Source organism: Phyllobates terribilis, unplaced genomic scaffold (assembly GCF_046119375.1).
Source record: "Phyllobates terribilis strain yellow unplaced genomic scaffold, ASM4611937v1 Scaffold_1__5_contigs__length_1240528914, whole genome shotgun sequence".
In the NCBI taxonomy this organism is placed as follows: Eukaryota; Metazoa; Chordata; class Amphibia; order Anura; family Dendrobatidae; genus Phyllobates; species Phyllobates terribilis.
Window position 1 is genome coordinate 66,731,769 of NW_027362761.1, and position 12,575 is coordinate 66,744,343.

Below are 12,575 nucleotides of genomic sequence, written 5' to 3' on the forward strand. Positions count from 1 at the left end.
CAGCACCATAGAGAATGAATGGAGCAGTTGTCAAGTATGGTCATTGTTGACACATTAACAATGTGGATTAGAGTTCCCCTATCAGAAGTATAGCGACATGGGTAAACTATGCGCCGGACTCCGACGTAACACAAAAGGATTGGCAGTAGCCTGTCAGTGGACCATGTGTACCGACCCAACTGTATACTCAAATACACGGAGGCATTAGGGGTCCAAATAGAGGACCAGGAAAGCCCTAAACTACCAATACAAGTGACTCTATTTATATAGAATATATTATGTATTATTATAGAATATCACAGAATATTATTATATAAAGCGCAGCCGAAGGAAATGTAGCGTCGCGTGCGGCGCTCATACTATTCAGTGGTGACAGCGGGTGACACGCATAGTCACATGACAGGAGGACGTGTTCTTGGTGGGCGGTGACACACACCGCGCTCTGCTTTCCCGCTGGTGGCTGGCAGTTGTGTGGTGTCAGGTGACACGCTGACATCGCGCTCTCCTCTCTCTGCTCCCCTGCTGCTTTTGATACGCCGACGCCGCGCTCTGCTCTCCAGTCCCGGCTCCTGCTCCCTTGGAATTGGCCTTGTAACACCGGCTCCCGTCCGGGTATGTAACACAGCACCGTGCGCCGCCCTCTTCTCTCCTGCTCTCTTGGCCTTTTAACGCCGCCTCCTGGGCTGAGTATGCGGTGACCTGCACTCTGCTCTCTCACCGTCACCCTGGAAACTAGGCTGCAGGCCTACAGCTCTCCCTGCTTCAACTTCAAGTCAAGTGCAATATCCACGTTTTTCTGGGTGAGTATTCCCAGCATTGGCCATCATGCATATATGGGGGGGTCAGGCTGAACACATGGGGGTGAAGGGGGGCAAGCTGGAAACATGGGGATCTGGATGGATACATGGGGGTGAGGGGGGCAGGCTGGACACATGGGGGACTGGATAGATATGTGGGGGGTGCTAGGATGGATATATGGGGGTGGGCAGGTTTGACACATGGGGGCTAGGATGGAGATATGGGGTGGGGCAGGCTGGACACATGGGGGACTGGATAGATATATGGGTTGGGGCAGGATGGATATATGGGGGGTGCTAGGATGGATATATGGGGGTGGGCAGGTTGGACACATGGGGGACTGGATAGATATATGGGGTGGGGCAGGATGGATAATGGGGGGTGCTAGGATGGATATATGGGGGTGGGCAGGTTGGACACATGGAGGCCAGGATGGATATATGGGAGGGGGCAGGCTGGACACATGGAGGCCAGGATGGATATATGGGAGGGCCAGTATGGATAGATGGGGGGCCACGCTGGACAAGGGACTTTATTACTGTTTGGGGGCCAGATTGAGTATCTTTATTAGTTTATGGTGGCGAGTGGGGAACATTATTACTTTAGAGTCCAATTAGGGACATTATTACTTCTGTAATAAAATTTACTTTTTAGAAAACGGTTTTCCATGGGATGGGACAAAAGGGGGGTCCTGTTACTGTGCAGGGCGGCAGTACGTCGCTTTATTTCTTCAACTGGTGTAGTGTAGAAGCCCGGGGAAAAGTGGGAATGTGCTCTAAAAGAGATCAGTTATTGATAACTGTGTTATTTTCTGCTGAGATGAATCCTGGCTGGAAGAAGTGATAGCAGACTGTGCCAGATGAAGAAGAAAAGCGAAGATGAAGAACTTCACCTAGAGACATCACTGGTGAGTCAGTGTATTACATCTACACTTACACTATATAGTATATACAGAGCTCCTGTGTATGTCACTGGTGACCAGTGTATTACCTATACACTATATACAGAGCTCCTGTGTCTAATGTCACCCGTGATAACTGTATTACCTGTACACTATATACAGAGCTCCTGTGTATAATGTCACCGGTGATCACTGTACACTGACACTATATACAGAGCTCCTGTTTATAATGTCACTGGTGATCACTGTATTACCTGTACACTATATACAGAGCTCCTGTGTATAATATCACTGGTGATCCCTGTATTACCTGTACACTATATACAGCGCTCCTGTTTATAATGTCACTGGTGATCACAGTATTACCTGTATACTGACACTATATACAGAGCTCATGTGTATAGTGACATGTGAGATGTGACCACTGATCCATTCATTCCCTCAGTGGCTACGAGCGCTGCTTTTTTTGGAAGCCCCCAAGAGAACGAATGAGGCTGCGGTCAGACGTCCCACCTGTCGCTCCATTATAAAATGGGGATAAGTGTCCTGTTAGGGATAAAACTTCCCCATTCTTCTGATAGGTGCGTTTTCCAATGTTCGGACCCAAATGATCAATAAGTGATCACCTATACTGTAGAGCCCATGGATCGGTGATAACTTGTTTTAAACGAAGAAGCTCTTTCATGCAAACTACAGTAATTGTACATCCCAGTTATAGTGTGTGCACAGTAGATGTGCAGGAGGCGCCAGGAGACGCTCCACTTTAACAGGGATAGCGGATAACAGGTATTTGCATATTGCCGTAGGTGGGCCCCTAGAGTCAGTTCCCCCTGTGGGCCCCAGACACCCCAGTCCGACCCTGAATATATATATTAGGAGGAGGAGATAAAACATAACAAATATAGGAGGAATATACAGTAAATACATCAGAAAGGAGGGAGGGAACTGAAGGGGCATATTCACTGCGGTTTATACGAGTAGATGTGTGAGCTGGGGGTGCTAAGGCGGACTAGATGAAAAACCAAAAATTAAGCTGCTGATTCAGTCCATCCAGTCTGACTGTCTATAGGTGGAAAATACAGTTTCCCTTTTTTAAGAAGGATGTATTTTCCCCACATAGCAGATTTTAAAGTCCTCTGTTTGAACAGCAATGTGGATTTCCTATTGAAATCAATAGGAAACATTTTCAAAGCTTATCTGAGACTGCTATTAATATGGGTTTTGGAGCAGAATCCGCCTTCCTCTTCCTTATCTACCCTTTATAAACTGCCCCTACATTCCAAATTGCAATGTATGAATAAGGCTTTAGTAGTTTCTGTCCCAAGCTTGGTAAGACCTGTTTTATGCGTCAGTAGATCCCTGTGGTGATTTACATTTAAGAAGGTCTTGGGTACTGCTGATAAAATATGGACCATATAAATGAAGCCCACTTAAAGGGACTGTTCATGCAGAGGTGTTTTAAGCGCTGCAAGCTATACATAGATACAGTATGTAAACCGATCTGATGTACGGCAAAAAAACACTACTATGGCTGTTAGAAACCTATTGGGATGTTTTAGTCTACGTTACTTTTTGATAAGGAAATGTATAATTTTAACAGACACTAACATTATTCTCACAGTCTGTGGACCCTGGCTTTTACCTACCGTACGTACACTGATATTCACTTGATATTCACTTGTAGACCATTTCTTGAAGAAGTGACACAACTGTAAATGTACTAATGGAATCTACTGTATGTAGGTGTTCTGGTTTGGGTATAACACTTCTGCAAGACTTCTGAGTTACTCATATTAGTCAGAAAAATAATTACAAAGATTTTTAACTTCGCCCAACCCTTTCACTCCCTTCCTGAGGTTATAGGAATTGTGGGAGTAGCATACCAGCCCTTGTGTTGAAACAGCGAAGTAAGCTGCGTTGCTGCAGGCTCCACCGAGTTCTTCATTATCTATTCTGTCTAGTTCCACCCTAGTTTGAATTAATTACTTTTTTTGTTCGTGCACGCTTAAGGCTAAGGCTACATGGTGACTCTGGCTTTGAAACAGGTCACGCGGCGAAAGATGGCTAGGTGTCACTGCTTCATCATAGTGCAATACAAGTAAAGGGGTCACATTGTGACTGCAAGGCTGCAACCGTGCCGAGCAAGTCACAACATTTCAACCAGGTACGATTTTCTGCAATTTGTACGTCGCTGTTGCAATACCCTCAGGGTGATAATGCGACCCCATTGACTTGTATAGTGCTGCGATGTAGCAGCAACACTAGGAAATCCTTTGGTTGCGTGACCTGTTGTGGTCAAAGTCACCATCTAGCCCTTAGGTATAGTACAGTTGTATGATTTTGTATCCTCAATGTCTGGTTCATTTTGCAATGAAACAGCCCCCTTTAAGGCATATTCACTCATGACTGGTAAGCTACAGATTTTCTGTCCGAAAAAATTCACCTCATATTACAGCTGCTGCAATATGGATACAATTTGCTCTGCAATTAACGCATAAATTGACTTGCGGTGCAAATTTAAAATTTGCATCATTTCAGGTTATTCATTGATTCATGCTGGCCAAACCACAGGCAACATCTGTGTCCGGCTCCTGCATCTGTGTCCGGCTCCTGCATCTGTGTCCGGCTCCTGCATCTGTGTCCGGCTCCTGCATCTGGGTCCGACTCCTGCATCTGGGTCCGGCTACTGCATCTGGGTCCGACTCCTGCATCTGGGTCCGGCTCCTGCATCTGGGTCCGGCTCCTGCATCTGGGTCCGGCTCCTGCATCTGGGTCCGGCTCCTGCATCTGGGTCCGGATCCTGCATTCTAAACATATGTTTTACTCTGAAATGCTACAGCTTTTCAGAGTAAAAACTGTTGGCATTGCGTCCAGGGACAAAGTGACTAGCCCAAAAGGCAGGTCCACTCTGACTTCTCTTCCCCCATGTAGCATCGGCGTCTCTGCCCCGTTCTAGGCAGAGACGCCGTCCCTCTCACCTCCCCGCTCCTGGCGCGGCGTCCTCCAGCGCTGCTCTCCCCGCTGCTTCCGGCACGCGCTCCTTCCCCGGCAGTGTGCTTAGGGCGCGCGCGCGCTCCCCCTCTCTTAAAGGGACCGCGCGCGCCGTCCTAAGGAGTCCCCGGCCAATTGCCGGAGGACCTCCCATATAAAAGGCACCTCCTCCAAAATGGAGGTGCCCGAGCAATGTTGTAGCACTGTTCACTACTCTGCTTCAGCCCTCAGGTCCCGTTGCCAGTTACCTACCAGATTCCTGCCAGTCTGCTGTCTAATTCCTGCCTGATATCCTGCTACCTGCCTGCTAGCCTGAGGTCCGACGGTCTGCCTTACTACTCCTGTCAGTCTGTCTAAGGACCAGCTTGCCCGCTCACCTGGGAGCGCACATCAACTACCTGCCTGCTTGCCTGAGGTCCGACGGTCTGCCTTACTACTCCCGTCAGTCTGTCTATGGACCAGCTTGCCCGCTCACCTGGGAGCGCACATCTGCTACCTGCCTGCTAGCCTATCTGGAGGCTCCGCCGTCACGTGCTGTGACCACCTGCCTGTCCAGTGACTCCTGCCCGCTCACCTGGGAGCGCTCATCTGCTGCCTGTCTGCTAGCCTACCTGGAGGCTCCGCCGTCACATGCTGTGACCACCCGCCTGTCCAGAGACTTCTGCCCGCTCACCTGGGAGCTCACGTCTACCATCAGCCGCCACAGGTCGTACCAACCCTTTACCCAGAGACTGCCCCGGTCACTTGCCGTGACCATCTGCCCGTTCACCCAGAGACTGCCCCGGTCACTTGCCGTGATCATCTGCCCGTTCATCCAGAGACTGCCCCGGTCACTTGCCGTGATCATCTGCCCGTTCATCCAGAGACTGCCCCGGTCACTTGCCGTGACCTCCTGCCCGTTCTTCTAGAGACTGTCCCGGTCACCTGCTGTGACTGCCTGCCTGGTCGCCACCCGCTCCCTTACAAGGACCGCCCCCTTGTATAGTAGCTCAGAGGTTCCGCCTCCCAGACCCGTTACACCCCATCAGCTAGTCTCACAGGTCTCACCCTGTATGGACAGGTCTGTTAGTCTAGCTAAGTGGACAGGAAGAATTTGGCAGGGACCTGCCTCTTGGACTAAGTACCTTGTATCCAATCACTCTAATACCTAGGTTTCTCTGAAACGCTGTAGTATTTCAGAGTCAGGGTTGTCAACCATCCAGAAATTTCAGGACAGCGGGTAAAAATAGAGCCCTCTCCGAAAAAAAAAGGAATTTTTTGAAGCTGAATAAAATTATACAGATTCATTTTGACTGCAATTATTATCATTTTACAGTTCACAGTGAATCCAGTTAAAGTTTTATCAGAATTATGGATGGTCGGCAAATATAGTTTATAATCATAATGATTTATTATGGCTTTCTAATATGTCTGTAAAAAAATAAAGACAAGTTGGTAATCCTGTTCAGAGATGCATAAACATATGCTTGTAATGCAGAATCGACTATATGATTTATGCTGCCCATGGTATGGGAATCATTGATCAGCGAGAAAAGTTCCCTTTAAATTTTCTTAATAATTAATTTTCTTAATATAATTCTCTTATATTTCTCTTACTTTTTAATTATTTTTTAATATCCAAAAACCTTTTAATTCCCCAAAAACAGATCATAGTAAGTATAGGGCTTCTCTTTGCCTAGGACTCTTACCGGTTGTTTGATAGCAATGTGGGTTCTATTTATTACATTATTATGCATAGAATGAGAAAAGTTACCAATAGTACTGTAAAGAGGACATGTGCAAATCCTTATATTTATTTCATATATGGGGAAGAAATAGTCACAGGTTCTCATTAATGGGGTTTACTTATCTTCTATCTTCAGAAGTGTATCTACCCAGCCACCTGGCTGCCAGCTTGCTGGTGGACATTGCACTCCTGATTGTCAGCTCCCACTAGCACTGAAGCCGCTGGTCTGAGCTGTGTGCTCTTTGATGCAACAATCAGGGGTCCAGTGAAGCTTGTCTAAATCCAGTGATCCGGCCAGCTTCAGGATGGCGCTTGCAAGTTGTATAGTAAAGGGCTATAAAGGTGCCTCCTCCGATAGACTGCAGAAGTGGTCAGTTACCAAGAAAAGGGCAATAAAAAATAAAAAAATCCTACAATTTTAAGAATGGAGATGATTTTTAATAAGTAAATTGCTCATTTTTACAAGCACTATACAGTTTTAACCACTTATAAGGATGAGAAAACACCTTTTAATGGGGTACTTGCAGTACAAGGTTGGTGGAGGCTATGGGCAAAAAAAAAATGTACCAAAATCCTACCTGTGAAACAAATAAAGAAGACGTCTTTTATAAATAAATTATTTTAATCAACAAATAAGTTAATTTGTCTAGAGAGATGGTCCCTATATTACAGTAGCCACCATTTCACGAACGCCAACCTGTCCTAGAATGTTAATAGGGCAGGTGCCTGTGAGCATGTGAAGATTTGCTGCTCTGACCTGAAGATAACTTATACCATATACTATCTAGCTATTGCTAGGTCACAGCCGTGTGCTAGGTTAACACATTAAGTATTTGGTCAGTATTTTACATCAGTGTTGGTAAGCCAAAACCTGTAGGGAGTGAAAAATGCAGAAGTGGTGACGTGTTTCTATCCAACGCCCCCTGAGGAAGCAAGACGGCGAAAGTGCGCGTTTTCCTGTGTGTATGTGTGTGTATGTATATATATATATATATATATTTAAATACACTGCTCAAAAAAATAAAGGGAACACTTAAACAACAGACTATAACTCCAAGTAAATCAAACGTCTGTGAAATCAAACTGTCCACTTAGGAAGCAACACTGATTGACAATCAATTTCACGTTCTGTTGTGCAAATGGAATAGACAATAGATGGAAATTATTGCCAATTATCAAGACACCCTCAATAAAGGAGTGGTTCTGCAGGTGGGGATCACCGACCACATCTCAGTACCAATGCTTTCTGGCTGATGTTTTGGTCACTTTTGAATGTTAGTTGTGCTTTCACACTTGTGGTAGCATGAGACGGACTCTACAACCCACAGAAGCTGCTCAGGTAGTGCAGCTCATCCAGGATGGCACATCAATGCAAGCTGTGGCAAGAAGGTTTGCTGTGTCTGTCAGCGTAGTGTCCAGAGGCTGGAGGCGCTACCAGGAGACGTGGAGGGGGCCGTAGGAGAGCAACAACCCAGCAGCAGGACCCTACCTCCGCCTTTGTGCAAGGAGGAACAGGAGGAGCACTGCCAGAGCCCTGCAAAATGACCTCCAGCAGGCCACAAATGTGCATGTGTCTGCACAATCGGTTAGAAACTGACTCCATGAGGGTGGTATGAGGGCCCGACGTCCACAGATGGGGGTTGTGCTCACAGCCCCACACTGTGCAGGACGCTTGGCATTTGCCACAGAACACCAAGATTGGCAAAGTCGCCACTGGTGCCCTGTGCTCTTCACAGATGAAAGCAGGTTCACACTGAGCACATGTGACAGACGTGACAGAGTCTGGAAAACGCCGTGGAGAGCGATCTGCCTGCAACATCCTTCAGCATGACCGGTTTGGCAGTGGGTCAGTAATGGTGTGGGGTGGCATTTCTTTGGAGGTTCACACAGCCCTCCATGTGCTCGCCAGAGGTGGCCTGACTGTCATTAGGTACCGAGATGAGATCCTCAGACCCCTTGTGAGACCATATGCTGGTGTGGTTGGCCCTCATGCCAGACCTCATGTGGCTGGAGTGTGTCAGCAGTTCCTGCAAGATGAAAGCATTGAAGCTATGGACTGGCCTACCCGTTCCCCAGACCTGAATCCGATTCAGCACATCTGGGACATCATGTCTCGCTCCATCCACCAACGTCATGTTGCACCACAGACTGTCCAGGAGTTGGCGGATGTTTTAGTCCAGGTCTGGGAGGAGATCCCACAGGAGACCATCCGCAACCTCATCAGGAGCATGCCCAGGCGTTGTAGGGAGGTCATACTGGCACGTAGAGGCCACACACAATACTGAGCCTCATTTTGACTTGTTTTAAGGACATTACATCAAAGTTGGATCAGCCTGTAGTGTGTTTTTCCACTCTAATTTTGGGGGTGACTCCAAATCCAGGCCTCCATTGGTTAATAAATTTGATTTCCATTGATGATTTTTGTGTGATTTTGTTGTCGGCACATTCACCTTTGTACAGAACAAAGTATTCAATGAGAATATTTCATTCATTCAGATCTAGGATGTGTTATTTGAGTGTTCCCTTTATTTTTTTGAGCAGTGTATATAATTAGGTCCTATATATAAAGGAAAAAAGAAAAAAAATATTTGAGTATCTGAAAAGAACATTTTGTAGAACTCTTGAAGCCGCATCTTTACAACATTGCCTAATATGTAATGAAGGCTAGTCTTAAACTGGTTTAGTCATTAAAAACACGTAAAATTATTCCTTTTGGCATGTTTTTTCCTGTTGTGTTTTTTTTTTAATTGATTTATACTGATGTACATTGTTTTATTTTTTTAGCGGGCGTCTGACAAGCTTCTCCTTTCTGGTATCGCTAACAGGCCTTTTACCATGAGCCATTCCACTCCAGATACAGGTACAGTGAGAGTCTTTGAGAGCCTGCGTGCCATGCTTTGCTGGCTTCTCGTACAATAATATTTTCTTCATGCAATTTCTAGGAATTTTCATTCCTGTCAACTAATGTTCTGGATACATTGAAATTCTGTTACTGGTTGGGAGAGACCAATAAATAAGTTGAGAACATACCGACCTGCTAAGTATTAAAATTTACCCCACAATTAAGTCTGCCCTCCATCAATATTTCCATGTATATCATTGCTGTACTTTGTCTAACCTCTGAGATTTTAATATTGAGCACTTCAAAATTAAGTTGGGACCCCACCTGTCCTTTTTACCAGTCATCAATGGTGGTCCACAAGATGATTATGATGCTTATTCGCCCTAGTCTTCCCTGATGGAATAAGTGTAAATGATAATCTATTTTTTAAGACTTTGGAGTTACTTGCTGGCTATTCCTTTATTGAGGACTTATGCTTTCTTGCTTTGGCTCATAGGTAGTGGATGCTTACTCACTGATCCATCTTGGAGTGGACGTTCTACTGCTATGGTGCCTGCCTTTGCTTGGTTGCCTTTAAATTCAATTTAAGACAAGCGTATTTGTGCCTTTATATTTAAGATGCAATGGGATGGGAGGAAAAGAACCTGGACTGTTGGTTTCAGGCCGGGTTTAGATGAGTGTATGAAAATTAATCTATTATTTATTCAGAAATAACTGATGATTTTTCATCCAAATTGTGCGTCCTTCTGCCATCTGTATGTATGTCATCTGTATGTCTTTTTTTTATTTTTACATGCGTGTGACATCCATTTTATAGATAATTAAAAAAATAAACGGTCGAATACAGTTTTGTATTTCAATATTTTATTGTATTTTTCAACATGCAAAAATAGAAATAATTACCATTGCCATCCTTAGCGTATGACGATACTGCTATCTAGATGAAATGAAATAAGCCAACATCATCATCCCAGTGCAGGATGGGAACGTAACAGGATATAATGTAACTAGGTCAGGATAAAGACATGGAAAAGTAGTGGCTAGTGTGGGGCAAATTTGTGGAGAGTCCATCCCCCAAAACTCAAGAACAAGTGAAATATGTTTTATCCGTCTCTATAAGCTACCCCAGTGATTAATGTGTTGGCCAGTGATTACTGTATAGTCTTCGCAATCTTTTTACCTTTGTACCTGTCTCTGCTTTTCTTGTGGAATAATTCTGTTCAATTTTACTGGACAACCCTTTAAAGGGGTGTCAAATCCAGACTTTGCCATGGGACAGGATATGTAAAAAAAATGAAACTGTCATACTCTCCTCCCGACATCCACCTAGTTCCAATGCAGGCCACTCCATGGTCTGCACAGTGGCGGGAGGCAGTGATGTCACCGTTCCTCCTGCGGGAGAGGGCGGAATGAGGGGGTAGTATGGGAATTACCTGGTTTGGAAACAATTACCTAGTTTGGAAACCTCACTTAAGAATTTTAAATCAGGCATGGGGAGGGGAACAAGAGTGTAAATGCCTCCATACACTTTAGATAGTTGTCAGCCGAACAACCCTTCAGTTGGCTGCTATCTCTCTTTACTCACCCATACACAGCAATGCTTGCCTGGCCGCTCCTGTGTTCTCTGAGAGGGTATCCTTTGGCAGCGGCTTGTCTCTCTGCCAAACAAAAGGATCCTTCTCTCCCATCTGTCGAGGAGGAATCAGGAGGCCCCCATACATATTAGATAGGTTGATTCTCTAGCTCAGTGTTCCCCAACTCCAGTCCTCAAGGTCCACCAACAGGTCATGTTTTCAGGATTTCCTAAGTATTGCCCAGGCGATAATTGCATCACCTGCACAGGCAATAATTCCATCGCCTTTATAATAGTAAGGAAATCCTGAAAACATCACCTGTTGGTGGGTTTTGAGGAATAGAGTTGGGGAACACTGCTCTAGCTGAAGTCAGCGGGTTCAGATGAGTTTTATCTAAAATGTATGGTGGCTTCAAGATTTAATTTTCCCGGAGCACCACTGTGGGCAATGTGATGAATTACATTAAATTGAGATAAGTGGGTGCGGCTCTTGGCTGTAGCTAATAAGCTGATCCCCATGCTCTTGTAATGTTGTGATACTCTAATAAATCACGTGTGTAGTCCATGATTTTCTTTTTTTTACATTTATAGTCTAGTTTGTGTTTTAAAGGTCTGGCTTGTGGCCCCATTTAAATATTGTATTGGCCAGCACAATTTTACCATTGAAGCGCCTGCAAACTTCAAATTCTGATCAGATCACTTTACAGATGTCTCCTTTGATGAAAATGGATTGTGTTAAATATTCTTTTTCTGGTCGTTTCAGCTAATGGGAACGATAGCAACAAATATAAAGGAGACCGCTCTCCCTGTTCCCCCTCACGTGTTCTCCACATTCGCAAGATTCCAAATGATGTTACAGAAGGGGACATCATCTCATTAGGTGTACCTTTTGGAAAAGTTACTAATCTTTTGATATTGAAAAGTAAAAGCCAGGTATTGTATACTTTTTGTTTTCATTTTATTTCTGTTATTTTCCTATAATTCTCATTTCAGTTTTTCATCAGAGTACTGTTATGGTATGTAAAACAAAAATACTGTCATTTAAGCTAATTTGTTTAGTTAATGGCAACCATGTTCATAAAGGCTCACGTATTAGAAGTACAATAGGAGGAATGTTTTTTTTTTATATTATTAAAACTTTAATTTTTTTTAATTTTTACTTTATTTTAGTCTCCTTAGGGATCTTGAACCTGCAATTGGTTGACAACGTTTAACATATACTACGTACTACATCATTATTGCAGTATGTAGTTAAATTAAAGAAGCACTCCCATCAAAGTTTTTATCCTCTTAATATATTTCATGTATCACATTATATAGCACTGTGTACTTACAATTGCTCATTTTGTCTTTCTACTCAGCTAATTCTTCTCTTTTCTCTGCTGTCTGTAGAAACATGAAATCTCTTTTCCCTGCTTTTATCCTTCCCCTCTTCAACTCCTGACCCAACTGCTCTCTTTTCCCCTGTCAGAGACTTTTGCAGTGACTCATGACTTATACAGGGAAAATTGACCTCTGTTACGCTCACGCCCGGACTGATTGGCGTGAGCGTGGTTAGTGATCCCACTAGACCATGAACCGAGGAGTGCCTGGAGGGGCGTGACTAAGTATCAACTCGGTCCGACCAAGGTCGCACGGTGGCTCAGTCGACTCCGTGAACCAGGGAGGAACCGAGCAGAGGGACCAGGTGCTACTCCAGGTCAGACCCTGGTCACAGCTGTTGACCCACACCGGGGAATGCAGG

General features: G+C 44.8%; 1 protein-coding gene across 4 annotated transcripts in view; it reads left to right on the top strand.

Annotated features, from left to right (window-relative positions):
- Positions 1–12,575, top strand: part of PTBP3 (polypyrimidine tract binding protein 3) — a 163,396-nt gene that overhangs the window by 98,254 nt on the left and 52,567 nt on the right. For 3 of the 4 annotated variants that reach the window (XM_073663715.1, XM_073663740.1, XM_073663725.1), the window contains exons 2-3: positions 9,201–9,276; positions 11,595–11,764. In XM_073663715.1, coding sequence (XP_073519816.1) covers positions 9,252–9,276; positions 11,595–11,764 — 195 coding nt within the window. In that variant the 5' untranslated portion in view covers positions 9,201–9,251. The remainder of the gene's footprint in view (positions 1–9,200; positions 9,277–11,594; positions 11,765–12,575) is intronic. The other variant, XM_073663731.1, reaches the window with a different exon arrangement.